Here is a 19,176-nt window from a genome sequence, read left to right on the forward strand (position 1 = left end):
ATGCTGCTCAGCTCGCGTCAGGGCTACCGAGCCGTGAGCTCATGTTTAACAGCGAATCGCTTTGCCGCTCGCCTCCAATTGAGCCGTCACACGAGCCCAGCGCCCTAATGAAATATTGAATGCAGTTTGCCTTTGATCTGACACGTGATGCGGCGGGTACAGTACAAGGCAGAACAGGTGGAGGTAGGAGAGAGGAATGGGGGGGGAGAGAGAGGGGGCCTCTGAGGAGTGATGGAGAGAGGCCATTTACTGTGTCCCCCGTCCCACCACTGTTCCGTCTGCGTCTAATGTATTCTCACTGCCTCTAAAGGGAGGTGGGCCGAGACCTGTCCCAGTGTTTTAATTTGATTGACTAATGGTCCGCTGGGCTCCACTGAAGTGGAGGAGATCAGGTAATAAGTGCTGTATGTGTCAGACGGGCGCGTACACGTGGGCTCACTACATTATAGGGTGTATTGTGTTCGATGGACTCCGGTCTGTAATGTAAATAGCACTACTGTCTCATAGCCTAGCTGCCTCTCAAGTGGCAAATCCCCAGTGGGAATACATGCGGAGGCTAGGGTGTTAAGATGTGGGCCAGGCCAATCAGCCCTGGTCAAAAGAAGTGCACTCTAAATGTGAATGGGGTGCGATTTGGAACGCCTCCCTGTCTCTGTGAAAGTTGCAGAACCATCAAGACCCCTCCGTAATTTCCCCGGACGCCCTTTTCTGAGGGAACGGTTTAAGGCAGCCTAAAACATCTTGCTGAAACAAGAACGGAATGATTGCATGGGATGAGAGATGAGCCTGGGATGACGGATGAGCTGAGCTGGATACTAGCTCTCCATCTTCCCTTCATTTTTTTTGTTTTTAGACACATACCCACACACAAACACACACACAAACACTTGCTCACTCTGAGAGAGAGAGAATCTCCATCATGTGCGAATGCTTCCCGGGGAACCCAGAGAGACGGGCCCATTTAAATGTGGGCTTTCAGCAGCCGAGTGGGGCCCGGCATGTGAAAAAGCCTTAATTAAATCCTACAAGAAAGGCCAAGCTCACGCAGAACAAGAATCAAATTAATTGCAACAAGGGGATGCACATTTGTCTGGTTGACAGGCACCAAGAAGGGATGTTATAGAAAGGAGGAGGGGAAATACGAGAGAGAAGGCGAGAAGAAGACTGGTCTGTTCTGGGTCTTGACAGGGTTGTCCTTTAACTCCCCTTGTCGTTGGGGTGACAGGCTATTCCCAAGCCATCCTCTCTTACATATTGACCTTCCTGTGTAACTGGCAGGAGATGCTCCAGAGCTATATTCATTAGGCACCAAATGAAGGAAAACTAATTGAAACGGAGAAGGAACATTTCCTATAAGAAATTCTAATTAAAATGTTCCATTGCAAAAATATTTTGTTCTCTCCCTAAGCTGGACAGTTAACACAAACCAAAACTGTACTCAAACTAGCAGGTAAAATAACACCTTTGGTCAATATAGGCCTATCAAATTCAACTGTGCCCACAAACTGAACAATAAACGTCGGTACATCAAATTTTAAAACAGCATTTTATTTTTCATAGGTTATCGTGGTCGCATGTAGAGTTTGGCTTGCCAGATTATTTTATTCAGATTATCATTGTCATTGGAAAAAAGTGGAATATTAAAATGGGTATGGGGGATTAATAGAAGTGTTATTGCTGAACACCTGAAATTCTCCTAAATTTTATCTCATTACCAGAAATTGGAATTGTTCCACTGATTAGATAAAATATTCGATATAGATAAAATGAAAACTACACTGTTTTTCACCGCCTAAACCTTCAACAAATTATTATTCTTTTAGTAATTTTCGGGTTCACTGTGTTACTGAAGAGCAATTTGTGTATAGTCTGTCCCCCTGTCAAACATTCCTACTCTCTTTTTTCTGTCACAGTCCAAGTCCATTGGAGTTGCCCAGGCACTAACAGTAATGGGACTAACAACACATTTATTTTTTGACAACAAGAAAATAGCACTATCGTTTTTTACCTTTTTGTAAACAAAATGAAGAAAGAAAATCCTCTCTGTCACATTCTCTCTCTGTTTAGCTGAGATCAAATGTAGAGGGACATTTCTTTCAAAACCTGCATCCAATCCCCTTGATCCATAACATAACTAGATCAATCATATGCTTCAATGTTGACTGGTGACAGAGTTGGCAGCTCAAGTTAGAGCTGTGATCACAGAGTAGGAATAAACAAAATCAGCTGTCAGCATAGTATTATGTATTGTTTGACTTTATTTATATTCATGTGTATGTGTGTTTATTGGGAATTGTCATAGAAATATTATTTATATTTTAAATATTATACACACCTACACCCATTATTATCTAATAAAAACTGTTTGCCCTAAATATTAATTTATGATTTATGGATTTTGATCAATAAACTATGTACAATAATTTACTGTATTTTTTTTTAAATTCATGGTCATTGCAATTTGGCTAAATTAGGTAATTACCTTGGTCAATGTTTTTACTTGAGTAAAATGTAATTGAAGTTAAAGTAATTTTATTTAATTTTCTTCATTACTCCTCCTGCGTTTAGCCGTTAGCACCAGTGAGACGTGCTAAATAAAATCAGTCCACACCTAAATAGTGATATGAAGGTCTCTCGCTCACGTAAACGCGCATACACACACACACACACACACACACACATCCACTCAGCAGGTAGATCTTGGCACTTGCAATACCAGGGTTTGATTCCCACGGGGGACCAGTATGTAAATGTGTGCCCTCACTACTGTCAGCTGATTTGGATAAGTGTGTCTACTAAATTTCATGTAAATGTAAATACTCCCACACACATCAATCACTGTGTGCGCGCTCTAATGGCTGGAGTACACACAGACGCACACGCTGTTTTTGTCCTAGTTCACATGATGCACGCTAACCTGAGATACATTAACATCATAAGCACCCTCCCTGCTTGTCATTGGATTAGCATACATCACCCCGGGAGTGCGTTTGTCTCGTGAATGCTATTCTAAGTGGTGTCGCCAAACCTTGTAAGAGGCCCATTAGGGCATGTAACGTAATTATACCACAGAATCTAAGCACCGGACCGTGTTCAGGAAATCCCCAGAGGTTCCCAATGGAACCATTAGCCCTGTTATTTGATCTGCTCGTTAATACAACCAAGGCCAACAGGAGTTAGACTCTTCGGTGGACAGCAGGGACAGGATTCCTGTTGATTTCTTGTAAAAGTGACAAAACATTCTAAACAAAATGGCAGAATTGATGTGGTTTACAGATTGTTGTGGTTGATGCGGTTTACAGTCTGATGGGCTCTATTTACATCTACATTTGAGTTAATTAGCAGACACCCAGGTACAGAGTGACTTACCTGAGTGAGCTTACATACCCCCTGTGGGAGTTGAACCCAAAACCATGATGTTGCATGCACCATGCTATTACCAAGCGAGATACACTGGACACATTCATCAGCTGCAAAATAGATTACACTCAAACAAAGACTATATTACTGTCAACCACTCAATAAAGGACACCCAGTGTGTTACTGCATTTGTTTCAGGGGTCCACGGTTGTTCATTTAGAATGTTGAGAATATGCTGTTCCAGGTCAAAGGAAAGGTGGGTTTAAGGCCTATTGTTATACTTTTCTCCTGGGAATAAAGGATGTGGCGCCAACATTGGTGACCTTTTGAGATTTAAACGCCGGTAAGTGGAATTGTGGAAGATTATATATGTATATATATTATATTTATATATATATTATATACACATAATATTTATTTATATATATATATATATATAATATTTATATATATATATCTAATGTATCTCCCAAAAGTGAGTACACCACTCACATTTCTGAAGAAATGACACTTTGAAGAAATTACACTTATATATATATATATATATATATATATATGAACACACTATAATTTCAGCTCTGCGTGTAGGGTGAATTCAGACTAGATTCATTTGGATTGGGAGCTTAGAAGAACTTTCCTCTTATGTGTCACTGACAAGATCAGGGATGTTACTGGATCAGTCTTTTCTCTGATGCTGCCATTGTACATAGGGGTCAAAGTGCAGATCCAAGTACAAGATATAAATGACTGCTCCCACGACAACTATAAAGAGTTTGATTCAGTGACTTGGTTACCCATCATTAGAGGAAGATGCACATTCAGTTTTGATTTCTGACTCTGCCTCTCTCTTTGTATCTCACTTTCTCCATGTTTTTCCCACTGTGTGGTGTTCTTGGTGGTTTTCTGACTAGGTCTTTAGCAACACTGTGAATTACTAGTTGTTTCTGCTTAAGTTGTCCAATTAATTTATTCAGTTTCTTCTTAGGGACCTTCTTTCGTGAGTTGTTTGAAAGGGATATATAACTAAATAGATTCTGTAGCTTGGGGTGAACCGCAAGTATGGTTTTGGACTGTCCGACACCTTTACCAGAACACCCTCCCTCTCTTTCCTCCAACTTTTTACAACTGTCTGATCTACTGAAAGTGTTTGAGAAATATTGCTAATTATTTCTTGCTGAATCTGATTGGGGTTTGGATACATTTCTTGAATGACTAAATGGAAATGAATTTGCTATTCTGGTGTGAAATCATTGTGTACAGTTAGGGTTTAATCATTCAGACAAAGCTTTCTAGAAGAAAAAAAAAATCACTGGGTACTGTTAGCAGCCACTTTTTCAAACTTAAGATTGCGTTTTTTGACAAGACATGGGACTCTGTTTTTCTTCCAAGTGTTTCACTCCTCACTGTACGCACAGTGGATGTTTAACCACCATAAAGATAAAAAAAATTTTTGACCGCATCTCTACTTATGAGAGGATATGGTTGAATATCAACCCAAGTGTTGTGCAGATAAAGTGAGATTGTGTGATTAAAATGTCTGATTGGCATGTTAATATTTCCCGACTCCCTTCTGTACCATCCCTGCCTTCTTGTTAGTTATTTCTCTGTAAAGACTAATTAAAAATGCACACGTAGCCATCTCAGTGCCTTAAGAGGCCAACTATGTGTTGGGACATTTTGCTGCCTAGGACAATGTGTAGTATTGGGGAGTGGGGACATTAGCTGTAGGTGCGGTAAACCAAGTGTGCTAGCTGCTGTTCAGGTTCTGTCTGAGTGAAGGTTAAGTCCCATGCCTTCCTGAAAATCACCTCCCAGACATCCATCCATCCCTTCCTGAAACTGTGACAGATGTAGAGCTATTTTTCCAGTGAACCCTCTCTTCTTTGAGGTATGTTTCTTTCCATCTCTGTCCTTCTCTCCTGCTAGCTGACAGCTCCAATCGTAGCCCCAAGGCCCCCGGGCTCTCATTTGCATGCACTTCCCAGATGATCCACTGTACATACAAATACCTTCTTTCAGCCCACAATCATCTCCGATTGCCTCACTTGGTTCACCGTGGGACTTCGTTAGCTACAGTACGTAAAATGGACATGACAGTCCGCAATGGTCAGAACTGTTATGTGTTGACGATTATGGTCGTATATAAAACATTCACTTGTGTTTCTTAACTGAATCAGGAGATATGAGCACGTTACGGTGCACTGCATGCTTGTCAAACACATGGCAGCTTACTGTAGTTCAGTGAATTTACTGTAATATGCTTCATCAGTCAGTTCATTGTAGTAATGTGAATGTACAGTATTATGGTGAATTAATTAGCTTTTTCAATGAGCAATGACCGCATTCTGCTCTTTTTTTCCCCTCAACTGCAATGCAATTTATATTTGCATTCTCACTACGTATCTGCATTGGTGTGGCTGTGCTGGTAGAACAGGGAGCCAGCTGCAGGACCGAAGTAACTGTTATTGTACTGAAAGAGTATCTCTCAAATAAAAGGTTACTATATGAAAGGATATATATCTAAGTGCCAGTGCTTTCCTTCGCCCCATGTGTCTTCCCAGGACACTGTCATTATTTAATGCTTTTATGAATCCCCAATAAGAGCCTTTAGTTGGCTCTAGCCTGGCTGGTAACACACAGGTCCGTCTGGGTTTTTATGATAATGTAGAGGCCTCACATCTACCCAGCCTTGTGTCTGTATCCTGCCATCACTGCGGTCCTCACTGCTGGAGTACCAGAGCCCCCCACTGCCAAACATCAAGACATATCTTGGCAAAACCAAATCTGGGATGGGTTTCATGCCGAGCACTCTCTGCTTGCTGCCTTGGACTGAGTGCCTCACTGTGGGGGTGGGGGCTCCAACCCTCCCTCCCTGCCACCCTCACACTCTCCCTCCCTCCCGTGTAAACACAGTTGTGGACCCTAGGAGGGGTGTATTCATGTACCCAGTTTAAACATGACTGTTGCCAACTGACTTTCAAAACCGGGATGCATCCTGCCCAGGCCGACAGCCGTTCTGCAGATTAAGATGTCGTGTTTTTCATTTATTTTCTGTCACTGCAAATTCTTAACAAAAATTTGACATGGTTTGTGCACTCATCATTACGATGTTTACAGTGATAATGAAAATGTTTGTTGTGTACAAGCTGAGTCTTTGAAATGTAACGCATTTTCTCACATTTCTGTAAGTTTCTTTAGGAATGTTTAAGTTAAATATGATGATGCCTCATATAACAAGAATATTCATGAAACTTTGAATCCCTCATCTGAAATTCTCTGAAAATTATGTTTGAAATGTTTTGTAAGTGACCCTAGAGGCATCAATGACCCCCCTCACTCCATCAGAGCTTTTATGCTTTCATTTATTGGTTTGTGTGCATATAACCCTTTTTCCATTCCTGTCTCTCTCTTTAAAAGCCTATCGTCCAGTTTTTTTTCTTCTATTTTCTTTTTCTCACCGTTCGATTCCATCCGCCTTGGTTTTTCCGGTTAAACTTTAAACGACTCCAAATGGCTGCGGTTATGCAAAGAACCGGAATGGAAACGGGATGAAATAAAACATATCTAGTGTAGCGTTTGAGAGAAACAGAGCAATTGGGGGAGTCCATAGGGAGTACTGTGACCAGGCAGTGTCATCAGGTATGCATGGATGCCATAGTGTCGGGGCACAGCAGGAATAGTGGCTCTCTAGCATAGACAAAGTTGTCCTCATTTCTGCTCTGTGCGTGCGTGCGTGCGAGCATGGTGCCTGCGTGTGCATGCATGCGTGTGCATGCGTGCGCGCCTATGTGTACGTGCGTGTGCACACATTGTGTGTTTTATAACAGGAGCCTGATCCCCTCTATTCACCCCAATTTTTCTGTTCTTATATTTTAACTTTTCCAACTGTTCCACTAATGTGACATGCGAAGCCTCTCTCATCAGAACCCTGCAGTGTCTGTATGGTGTGGCAGTGCGAGTCCTTTGCGCCCGCCGCGGAAAATGTGAGCGTTTATAAAGCGAGGCCTCTTGGCAATGCCACCTCTTCCTTTGCCTCTTCCGCACTGTACCCCTGCAGGGACTCTGCCCGCCTGAGTGTGTGCCAGCCATCTTTGCCAACCGACACGCGCATCAAAAGGAATCTCTCATGCGCAGCCTGCATTTCCCTCCCTCTCTTCTGGTGTCAGTCATTTCCCAACCCCTTCAGCAGCTCAGCGTGTCGCCACTTCCTCTGTCGGGATTGACGACAGCCACACTGTCACAAAGTGGAGACAATCTGTCATTTGTCATCCCCCGCTCCGGCGGTGCCTTGCTGAGCCAAAGATGGCTACTGTTCTTTCGTTCCCTTCTTTTTTTCTGGTCTAAATATTTCAACCGGATCGTTTTTTTTTTTTTTTATGGTTTGGGCTGAAAGGTTCAGTAACAAAATAAACTCTTGTGGAGTGTTGGCAGAACTTTTTTCTATTCTGAAGGGAGACTATTCACAGGATGTTCTGTGTAATTATATGTTTGGACTCCTACTGTCTCTCTCCTCTGTGTCTTTGGACCCCCAACACTACCATATTTCAGAACCTCAGAACCTGTGCTCTTCTGGTGAAAGGAGGGGACCCGTCGATCCAACACCTCTGGCAACACATCAGTCCCGTAACTCCAAAGCATTTTTTGTTTTCCTTTCTTGAGAGACTGTGAGAAGCACATTCTCATTTATATTCCATTTTGTTTGTGCTCGCTCAACACGGCTGCTCCCAGGGACCGATTGAGTCCTGTCGTTTCCAGGGAAATGGACTGCATCCCCTAGGTTTGTCCCTGCAGCTGTATGGGTACGAGTTTCATCACCATCCTCTCGCGGGTAGGGACATGAAACACTGACGACCCTTTCAGAGAAGTCGCAAAGCCAATGGAATCTTAAGTGATATTTGTAACCTGTACGTGCATAACTTATGCGTAACTATATTCACCACCGTTCAAAAGTTAGAAATGTCCTTGTTTTCTGTGAAAACACACTTGAAATGTGTCTCAATAGGAAATGGTGACATTTTTATGAAAATGTAGTCATTGATAAGGTTAGAAATAATGATTTTTAATTGAAGTAATCGTGTCCTTCAAACTTTGCTTTTGTCAAAGATTCCTCCATTTGCAGCAATTATAGCCTTGCAGACCTTTGGCATTCTAGTTGTCAGTTTGTTGAGGTAATTTGAAGAGATTTCACCACATGCTTCCTGAAGCACCTCCCACAAGTTGGATTGGTTTGATGGGCACTTCTTACCTACCATACAGTCAGCTGCTCCATAGGTTTGAGATCCGGTGAAGGTTTGAGATCCGTCATCTTTTCCGCGAAAGGAGTAGTACACATCGTTGCACGAGATCTTCAGTTTCTTGGCATTTTCTCACTTGGACTAGCCTTCATTTCTCAGAACAAGAATAACTTGACAAGTTTCTGAAGAAAGTTCTTTGTTTCTGGCCATTTTGAGCCTGTAATCGAACCCACAATTGCTGATGCTCCAGATACTCAACTAGTCTAAAGAAGGCTTCTTTAAAGCACAACAATAATCAACTGTGCTAACATACTGTAAGGATTAGTAAAAAAGGATTTAAATTATAAACTTAAATGATAAACTTCGATTAGCAAACACAACATGCCATTGGAACACAGGATTGAAGGTTACTGATAATGGGCCTCTGTACGCCTAGGTAGATATTCCACTAAAAATCAACCATTTCCAACTACAATAGTCAATTGAAACATTAACAATTAAGTAACCCCAAACTTTTGAATGGTGGTGTATATTGCACTGGTAATGGCAGGGAAATTGGTTTAATTGTCATGGAGGGACCTGTATAAAGGTGCATGATAATGTATGCAATCAATACTGTAAGGGGATGTGAATAAGAGGCTCAAACTGTACTCTGTTTCTATTGAGACCAACTGAACAGCAATGCCGATGCATAAGCCCAGGCAGTTAAAGGCAGCCCACTGCACTCAAGTTCATATCTGGATTTCTCATTTCTACACGATTACCCCTGACACCCTCCGATTAGCTCTCTATCAAAAAAAACGAGGGGATGAGAGTGAAAAAAAGAAACGAGTAAATGAAGCAAACAACAACCTGCAAATTGCAGCAAGTCTATTCTGCCGCAGTAATTGAGCTTGGACACGATACTGCAGACCTAATGTCCACCATTAACTCTGCTTCAGTTACAGAGCGGTAGCAGTACTTCATCCGTATTCAGGCATCCATTGTTCATTTTGCCCCCCTGCAGTCATGGATGGGAGCCGTGCACAAACCCCCCCTCCCACTAAATCCCTGATAACCCAGCAAGATGACAAGGCACATTAAATGACGCTTTTCCCGGCAAACAAATTTGATGGAACAGTTAAAACTATTAGCTTCCCATCGAGGGGCCTCCCACTCAAATAAATGTTTTGTGGCAGCGGGGAGCCAGACACCGCCATACGGAGCGCGCCGTCTGCAAAATTGAATCGGAGCAGATTGATTCGGCGGCGGCAGGAGAGCTTCATTAGCTCATAGCTGTCCATTACCAGAAAGATCTTCTCTCCGGCACCTACTTAGGGGTCACACGCAGTCTCATCGCTGATCGGTAGTGTTTACAGCAGTGAAGACGGAGGGAGAGAGACAATTATACTGTGACTCTCTCCCCTTTCCGGCCTCCTGCTAGGCAGGTGGAATACCACTAAGTGGAGTCTGAACATTCAAGCTGTTGCCCGCCTTGAGAACATCCTACACTACCTCGCCGAATTCAAAAGAACCCCCTCTACCACAACAAGGATGGGCTCATATATAATAAGCCAACATTGTCCTTACCTACACAAAATGAAATAGGCTGACAATTTTCTCCCTATTGTGATGTTTGTTTTCTTTTTCCCGCTGAAGCCCTTTTTATCTCGTATCTAGCCGGCGAATCATGAAGCGTTTGTCTGCTGGAGTTTTGCCTCCAATTTAAAAGGAATTGGGTAGGAGTCTCCCGCTCGGTGACATGAATGCACTAAATGAGCTCACTAGAATCTCTGTGATTACTGGTCTCCCTCTGTCATTTCCAAAGGCTCTCTGCAGACACTTTCATTTGTTTCCTAAGTCCAGTGAAGGAGAGGGGATAAAACGGCCACTCGGTGACAAATCTCTGCCTCCAAGGCGGCCCTCGCAATTGAGACAAATGCAGATTTAGATGATGACAAGAGGTAGTAAATTCCAACGCTGATATTTAGAGTGCCACAACATGTAAGATTTAAAGAGAGGGACTGTTAAAGAGAGGGACTGTTAAAGAGAGGGATATTCTACTTTTCTCCCGGTTTTAATGCTGTCGGAAATCCCCTTGTTGTAAATCAGATGTTTATTAATTGCAGATATAAATGTGCATTCATTTGAAATACCGGCGTGTTTAAGAAACCAAAGAGGCCCAATACTGTCTTGTCCATGGAGCCAATTTACATCTAATTATATGTTGTGAGATTTATCAATGTTGGTTTAATTTTCATAATAAATCTTGCAAAATGACAACAAGGAATTGCAAGGCTGGGACTTCCCTCCCGACTGTAAATTATTTTTATCAATCTAATCTCTGCCGAATGCCTGCTCAAAATGAAAGCCCAATTTTACACACGACACACTCTGCCTTATTTTCAGTGTCTTGTCTTTAAGTCAGTCACATCATCAGCTCTCGCAGCATATCTGTAGCGGCAAGGTCAGCAGCACTCGAGTACTCCATCTAAGGCCTTGTTGAAAACCTTGCCTACATAAAGTGCTAGTGAGGTAGACAGTTTACCTGCAGAGAAGACCCAAGTCATCCTACTGCAGCCCCTGTCAGCAGTTCTGGGGCTACACATCAGGCTGATGAGATCCTACTAGACAGGGAGAAGTGCGATTGAGTTCAGCCTGGAGTAGGGAGGGATGTAGCAGCTACAGGGGAGATTGTGGAGGAAAGACCATGTGGTTTTTGAAGTATAGATTCACAGGGAACGCACCATTCAAAAACAGAGCTGCCTGTGGATTCTTCAAGTTTTGTGAAAGTTGGCGAAGACCTATTTGCATTAGTCATGTGCTGTGTGCATTGGTAAAGCCCCTGCAGCCAAACGGAATGGAAGAGTGAAATAAAGAGCTTTTTCTTTTTTCCATTCGTATAAAAGCCATATCGGCTGACCTTTAGCGTCTACAAAGATGGGCGTCAGAGAGAGGGAGATGACTTTCATTTATTTATGTTTAATGCTCCGACTGGCAGATCTGGTCTGGGCCCCGTTTTAGACCACTTAACGTTATTTATTTTATTTGGGGGGGGGGGGGGTGGGGGGGGGTGGGGGGGGGGGGTTGCTCGTCTTCATCAGGGGATTGGGTGGGGCCTCCATTAAAGAAGGACATCGCCTCTACACCTCTGTCCACCTCCAAACCCCATGGGGGGAGACGGACACTTGTAATGCGTCTCTGGCTGCATTCAGATGGACATTATCCCCTGGAAAGGATGTGGACACCTCAGATGCACTGCAAAACAATTCGTTAAACAAATTAGAAAATGTGGCTGTATTTGAGATATTTGCTTGAATCTGCCAATGGAACAAGACAAATGACTTGATATTCAAGGCATATTTTATAAAACCAAGCACTATTATCTAATACAACTTTAGCTTGTTAAGAAAAATGTAACTTATTTTAAGGATGGTTAGATTTTTTAAACCTGAAAACAAGATAAACTTGATAAGACATATATTTTCTGCAGTATGTGATTCTAAGTCATTTACTACCCATCTGCAAACCAGGTATGTTTTCATTCTCAGGAACCTGTTTCCCTGGGCAGGTTCCCCTTTTGGCTTCTTGTTGGTTACGGACCAGGGGGCGTTTTCAACCAGGAGCTGTTTGTAAGGAATTAGTCGGGACAGGTTGTAATTGCTACCGTGCATTGGTGGTAAACGAACTCTCGCCAGAGAATACGGGCCCATGCCAGCCTCGTAAAACCAGCACCACAGTGCCATTTCAGGGCTCACAAAATGGCTGGCACCCCCAGCAATTGCCCTGGCATGGTGGACGGGACATACGCCGCGCCCTCCCCGCCCCCATAAAAGCACAGTGATCACTACAGAGAGGGACTGATCGGCTCTGGGCGGGAGTGGCCAGCACCTAATGAAGGCTTCACCAAGGTCCCTCTGTTACTGCCAGCTGGGCTCTCGCAAAAGGCACCATTCGCACAAACACACGCTCTTTGTCAACACATACAGCTGGAGCACTGCGGAAAAGGAACATTAACGAGAGAGAGACAGAGAGAGAGCTCTAAAACACAAATACTTTTTACTAATGGATCCCATTTGTAAACCCAATGTTTTTACTTTGGACTTCTGTCCTAAGTGCTATGAACTCAGTGCAGGCTTTCAGCTCAAAAGGAAAGGCACAGGCCGTTTTAAAAGCAGAGGTTGTTATTGGTCATTTGCCTGACCCAGGCATGTTTGCATTTCCAGTGTGCTTCATATAGAGAGACTGTACTTCAGTTTCCATGTTGTATTTCTACAAATCTTCCCTGTTTCTCTGTATGTTGCTGTATTTTGAAACCGCACTGTAGAACGGTGATAAGAATGACAGCCGACGTTGTGTAAACTTCCCTTCACCTCTACAGCTCCCACCCCCATCTGCTTCGCTGTCTGTCTCTGCAAAAGCAGACTGAACGGAAAGGCTCAGACTTAAAGTATCCCATCCACACAGGCAGAGCACACAGCCAGGCAACTCTCTGGGGCTTCCCTCTGGAGCCGTCCAGTTGCTGCAGGCTAAAGTCATCCCTGGGAGTTTAGTTGGTGGTTCATCAGCATATTCAGTCTTAGGCTGTTTGAGGGGCTGTTGCCCTTGTCAGTGACATGGGCCCCCAGAGAGCACATTAGCAAGGAGTGGGGAAGCGGACCAGCAGGTATTTAAGGGCATCCTTGTCTCATAGAATCTCCCTCTGTTGGCCACACTAACGTTCGGCACTGACAGTCAGGAACTACATCTGTGTTCATGTGTTTCTCCGTGTTGTGGACAAGATAGGACATGGCATGAAAATACACAGTGTGTTGAATGACAAACAGGTGGCTTTTCTTGACTTGGCCTAGTGCATGTGTCGGATTGTTTCGTGTGATCGAGTCTCGGCTACCTGAATGTTAATGAGGAGACGATCGGGGCTAATGTAGGAGGACAGCCAGAGCAGACTGGGTTGCATTCGTTTTTCTTTCAAATACTTGACATGCGTTTGGTGCCATAGAACCATTTGAATAGTCGCTTAAGTGCAAATCTGGCACTCCGGGCTTGCCCAGTGAAAAGCTCAAAGTGTTTCAAAGAAACCAATTCTTAGTTGTAGCTACGTACTCAAGTTGTGAAACAGATCTGACAAGTGGACCATTTCACTGTTATGCTTGATTATTGCTTAATATGTAAACTAGTTCCTTGGTAGCCAAAGTTCATTTAGACGAATGATTCTTCATTGCATTTCTTATCTCATTCTGTCCCAATTTTGCAAAACAATTTTTCTGCCACAAAACCTCAAATCCTCAACCCCTGCGTGGTTTCCCCCACAGTATTTAACGTATCTCTGGGTACGTCACTAACCTTTGTGTGTTTTCCCCAGTGGTCAACTCGAGTCAGCTGACCTTATTGTCTCTCTGTTGTGTTCGGTCTAAAAACCAGGAAGCTGGCCAAGAAGCGCAAGGAGACGCTGAGCAGCACGCGGCAGGAGATGACGGTGATGGTGAACTCCATGGACAAGAGCTACACGGAGCAGGGGACCAACTGCGATGAGGCCATCTCCTTCATGGACACGCACAGCCACACGCTCAACGGGAGACGTGAGTGCAGGGCATGTTGGGTAGAGAGGGTGTCCAGGGGGATGTTGACACCACTGAGCAGAACCCGGCCGAGTCAGTCCAGGCTGTACGAGGTGGCCTCGTTCTACATTGTTCGCAGACTTGTTTTACAGTGGTTGCACGAACCATAATGGACAGGATGACCTGAAAAGAGAATGAATCAATGTCAAACACTCTTCTAAAACCCCTAATGCTCGAGCCCACCTTCAGTTCACTCTTCTTGGAGACAGCCAAGAAGATTGAATGTCTCTTACTGAGTGACTGACTGACTCATGACTGACTGACCGACTGACTGACTTATGATTATTCCTAGGAAGTTAGTAGATACTAGTAAGCCTATTACTGGCTAATAAGCTGTTAAAACGGCCAGTGGCAAAAGCAATACAGTCCATAGATGCTATGGTGGAGGTGAAAATGTGTTAGTCAGTTTAACACAATCCTCAAAGGAGTCTAGCGACTGCTGACATGTGATGCCATGGCGTAGTGGTTAAGGACAGTGCCTCTCATGTGGAAGACCTAAGTTCGAATCTATTGAGAGCAAAGTCATTTATTTATAATTTCTGGTGGATTTCACGATTCTCTCGTCTTTTCACTTGATGAAAAAGTTAGTTATCGTCACCTTTATTGTTGGTTATTGTATTAATGTCAGTCACGAATGAAAGAAAAAATACATTCTTATGCCATGAAATGAAATAGCGTTGGCAGACTCGCTAGCAATTGCTAAATTCTTATGACTATTCCAGTAAGTTAGTGGATACCGGTAAAGCTTATTACTGGCTAATACGCTGTTGAAACGGCAGAAATTAACTTAGTAAGAAACGTTAGTCAGTTTAACTGTATCAATGTCATTCACGAATGGCCAATTAACGGCCAGTGGCAAAAGAGGATTTGTTTTAGACAAACACAATGCTATACTGACAGTTACCAAAAGTATAGCTCGTTGGTGTTGTGGTTAATGACACTGCCTTTTGCATGGGCAACCTGGGTTTGAATCTCGAGAGGGTAACACTTTTTATTGCGGGCCGGCTGAAATAGGCTTGCCTGGTTTTTATTTTAAATTTTTTATAAAGCATCTCTGCTGTGATTTGCATTGACAGGACTGCATCTGAATAACGACTTATAGTCATGTTCTCAGGTCTTACTCTCGTAGTTTTTCAGAGCTGTCAAAAGGGTATTTTCTTCTGTTCCTAAGTCTGCCTAAAACCCTACCGATCTGAAGAATGCAATCTTACCGGTCCTTCTTTTAGGATCTCAGGGTATTCTGTAATGACACACGTACATTGACGAACTCCTATAGGTCACACTATGAGGGACCTGTCATGTTTTCACACCAACCAGCTTCGCTCCATAACCCATGGACAGCTGGCCCTGGCTGAGGTCCAATCCCATAATACCCCCCCCCCCCCCCCTCGCAGTGGTCCCCTGGTCTAGACACCAGTCAGCACCTACCGCTCTGTGTGCCGGGTCAGCAGGTCTCCTCTGACCAACTGGAAAACACCAAGGGCTTATTCTCATTGCGGTGGAGAGAAGAAAACTATTGATTTGACTTATTTTAGTTTGAATAGTACACTGCACAAAGTTGATACAGTCCCAATAGTTTTCAGAATTGCAACGGTACCTTCGAAGGTGGCGTTCAGCGGTTTCAGTGTCTGCGAGTTTGCACAAAATAATCTAGCTTCTAATTTGCACAAAAGGAGTCTTCTTCGATATGTCTCTGACATTTTTTCGTAACGTAAATTAAGCCCAAAGGCACCCTCTTGTTACCATGATCTCTAGCGTTAGAATCTCTTCTTGTGTATTCCTGAGATATTCTCACAGTCTGTTCCTGTTTTCAATCCTGGGATATTAAAGCCTAGGAGGTTCCCAGGTCACCATGTATGAGCCTTGTTCGCCGCCATGCATTCTTCTTCTGTCTGTCAACGCATGCAGAGCCACAGTTCCACTGCAGACAACGCATCTCGGATCGTTTGGCGCTCGTTTAATATTGCAGAATTTTGAAGGCCATTTCTGCCTGACAGGGTCGACTGGCATGTCGCCGGGCAGATTGGAGTGGCCCCGGGAAAAACGTTGGGGATAAATAAATAAACACTCTCATTGGACGATGACCATTCACCCGTGGCCTAAGCCTGCTGTCTGTCACAATATCCTTGACTGACAGCCGGGTCACTGTGTGCAACTCATCATTGCCGAAGTACTGCGCTGGCTGCATGAGAAATGCGGTGTACAGTATTAATGCAGTGATGTTGGTTTTAACACAAAATATCAACCGTATAAATGTTAGCATTTGTATCAGTACGCCTTACCAGAACAATAGCTGTCAGGGTCTGGACATTATTCTTCTTATTATATGGACAAAGTCCTGGGCCAGATAAAGCTACAAACCTTCCCCAGGGCAGTGGAAACCAATGGCACTGGGAAGTCAACACAGACTTCTTTGATTCTGTGTTTCTATGTGATCCCACTTTTGATTCATCCTGAAAACTGTACAAGAAAGACAAATATTGTTTGATTCTTACTGATCTTCTACAAATACACGTTACTTCATCCTTCCCTTAAGGTCACATTGACAGTTTGTGTTTCTGCCTGCTCTGTCTCCTGCTTAAAGCTGTCTCTTCGCCCTCGTCATTCACCATGAAGACTAACACGCTCAGCACGTCTGTGCCTACTGCCTACTATCCAGGTAACCTGCCTCACCTTTTAACTCCTACTAATGTCCTCAGATGACCCCTGATCACCAAATGACCTCTTGATTTTGGAACTTTAACAAACGGCCAGTCCCGATCCAGGTGCCTGTACCTTTTATAAAGGTCTGCCTGATCTAGCAGTGGCCGCCAAAACAATGTACTGATGCCTGTTCTCTTTTTGCCTGCAGTTTTAATTGCTCTATAGCGTTTGCACTTCAGCGTAATCTTCCCACCCTATTTGGGGACAATAGTGTCGGCCGTAAATATTGCAATTCAAAATTAAATTCTGTGGATATTGAACATTTTATTCTCAGTTAAATATGTCTGCTGTTGATTTTCTCTTGGCTGTATTGCCTCTCCTTATGAACATTAACTACGTGCTGCTTTTCTATAATACTGCTGTCTAACCCTGCATGGAGAGCCTTTCACTGTATTTACTGCTGTTCTCTCTTCTTTGGTAAACCCCCTCCTCTGCACTGGTTTTGGTGTATGGGCAGATCCATTTGTGCCAACCGCTATCTTGGGTGAGAAAACATTCGAATTTTTGTTCGTACTACACATACCTTATGCTTTTAGGCCAACTGAGAGACATAGTTAAATAGGAAAATAGCCCAGGTGCTGTGCATTTGAGGGAAGGACAGCTGGAGAGAGTGAGTGAGAGGGGAGAGAGGAGAGACAGACAGAGAGGTAGTCATTCTGATTGGTTTGTTTTCCGAATAATGGCTTTCACACATCCATACCTGCCTGCTTTTCTTCTTTATGTCAGACGAGAAGGTTTTGTTTCTTTCTAATCAAGCTGAGGTTGGCTAATTCACTCCATCCCATCCGCATTCCGTGTCGTGCGTGTGACGTCACATATGTCTCTGACCTCTCCTATGCATGGACAGACAATGTGGACTGGATGAGGGGGAGTGGCACAGCAAACGTAAAAACATGCAAGCAGACAAAGTAGCTCTCGTCGCAATAGAGAACCCTCAATTTGTCCACTTCACTATAGCCTACCTCACCCATATGGAATCCTTAAGAGCAAATTAAAATGTTCTGTATTGTCGTGATCGACTGACAGCATACACCTCAATGTAGACATTTGACAAACATTCTGTAAAGTTAATAAGATAAATTACGTATTAGTTTGTAGACAGGGGTAAATAGTTAGTGTCTCAAGCGCGCATTGCATTTGTGATGCTCTAGATGTTTCCTCAAGCAAGGGCCCAGTTTCATGTTGACCATTTCCCACACCACAGAGAAGAGCTAGCTAATGCTTTTACTTGTCTTCTGGAGAGGTTTTCAAATATGCATTATTTTTTTTCTACTATTCCGACTGATTTGGATTTAATTTATTCAGAAAATTCAGTGTTTTGGTTCTTTATCATGTCTTTGTCACCATTGATTGATTACATAGAAATGGCAAATTTTAGATGATTCCAACCAAATTAACCCAAACTAAAGTGTCCCAGCTTAAGCTTTCTGTGAGGTGTCCAATCAAACTGAATAGATGTTTAGGTCTGGACGCCCGGAAAGGCAAATAATGTTGGTGCCTAGAAACAGCTAGAGAAAATTAAAACTGTGCAGGTGCTCATGCCTAAACTATATTGTTGCTTATACCCTGTTTCCTTTCTCTTCTCCTTTTTTCTTCACATTTAACCTGTTATGTATCCTCTAATAAAGTGCCCATTAATGGTAAGTTGCCAGTCTGCCCTGTTTTCTCTGGGGTGAGGAGATGTATACTTGCGTCTTGCTATTGAAAAGGGGCTCGCCTTGTTTTTTTTGGGGGCTGCCCCTCCCATCTTGTTGCCACGCATGCACATGCATCTCCCCCCCCCCCCCCCCCCCCCTCCTGTGAAGCCATTAGCTAGCATGGCGGTCTGACATCACCCATGGACAGTGTTGCCTCATGCGTATGTGAACTGTGAAATACCCTCCCCACCACCCCTACACAAACCCCTGACCCCCCACTTTGTGGTTTGGGTGGGGGGGGGGGGGGGTCTCACACTGCTGACATTGTGTTACGGTGTCTCGTTACGGGGTGGCCAAATCATCCCATCCTGCAACCTCGTCATCCATTCACTGCAGCCATTTCATAGTTTTTGCAACCTCGTCATCCATTCACTGCAGCCATTTCATAGTTTTTGCAACCTCGTTTTGCCACTGGTCGAAATTCTGTGAATAGAAAAGTTTCTATTGAGAACTTAGCCACCAGCTAGCTTAATCAGGAATAAGGGCTATTGTAGCATCAATAGAAATAAAGAAATCTCTTTCCCCTCATCGTGCAATGTGATTAGATTTAATGTGCACCCTCATGCCATGTTTTGACACAGTGAT

General features: G+C 43.5%; 1 protein-coding gene across 12 annotated transcripts in view; it reads left to right on the forward strand.

The window, feature by feature from the left end:
* Nucleotides 1–19,176, forward strand: part of ptprma (protein tyrosine phosphatase receptor type Ma) — a 183,797-nt gene that overhangs the window by 132,566 nt on the left and 32,055 nt on the right. For 4 of the 12 annotated variants that reach the window (XM_029116168.2, XM_029116169.2, XM_029116172.2 and 1 more), the window contains 4 exons: nucleotides 13,995–14,152; nucleotides 16,776–16,850; nucleotides 17,352–17,378; nucleotides 18,523–18,534. In XM_029116168.2, coding sequence (XP_028972001.1) covers nucleotides 13,995–14,152; nucleotides 16,776–16,850; nucleotides 17,352–17,378; nucleotides 18,523–18,534 — 272 coding nt within the window. The remainder of the gene's footprint in view (nucleotides 1–13,994; nucleotides 14,153–16,775; nucleotides 16,851–17,351; nucleotides 17,379–18,522; nucleotides 18,535–19,176) is intronic. The other 8 variants (XM_029116170.2, XM_034289294.1, XM_029116175.2 and 5 more) reach the window with 3 other exon arrangements.

This window comes from Esox lucius, chromosome 21 (assembly GCF_011004845.1).
Source record: "Esox lucius isolate fEsoLuc1 chromosome 21, fEsoLuc1.pri, whole genome shotgun sequence".
Classification (NCBI taxonomy): Eukaryota; Metazoa; Chordata; class Actinopteri; order Esociformes; family Esocidae; genus Esox; species Esox lucius.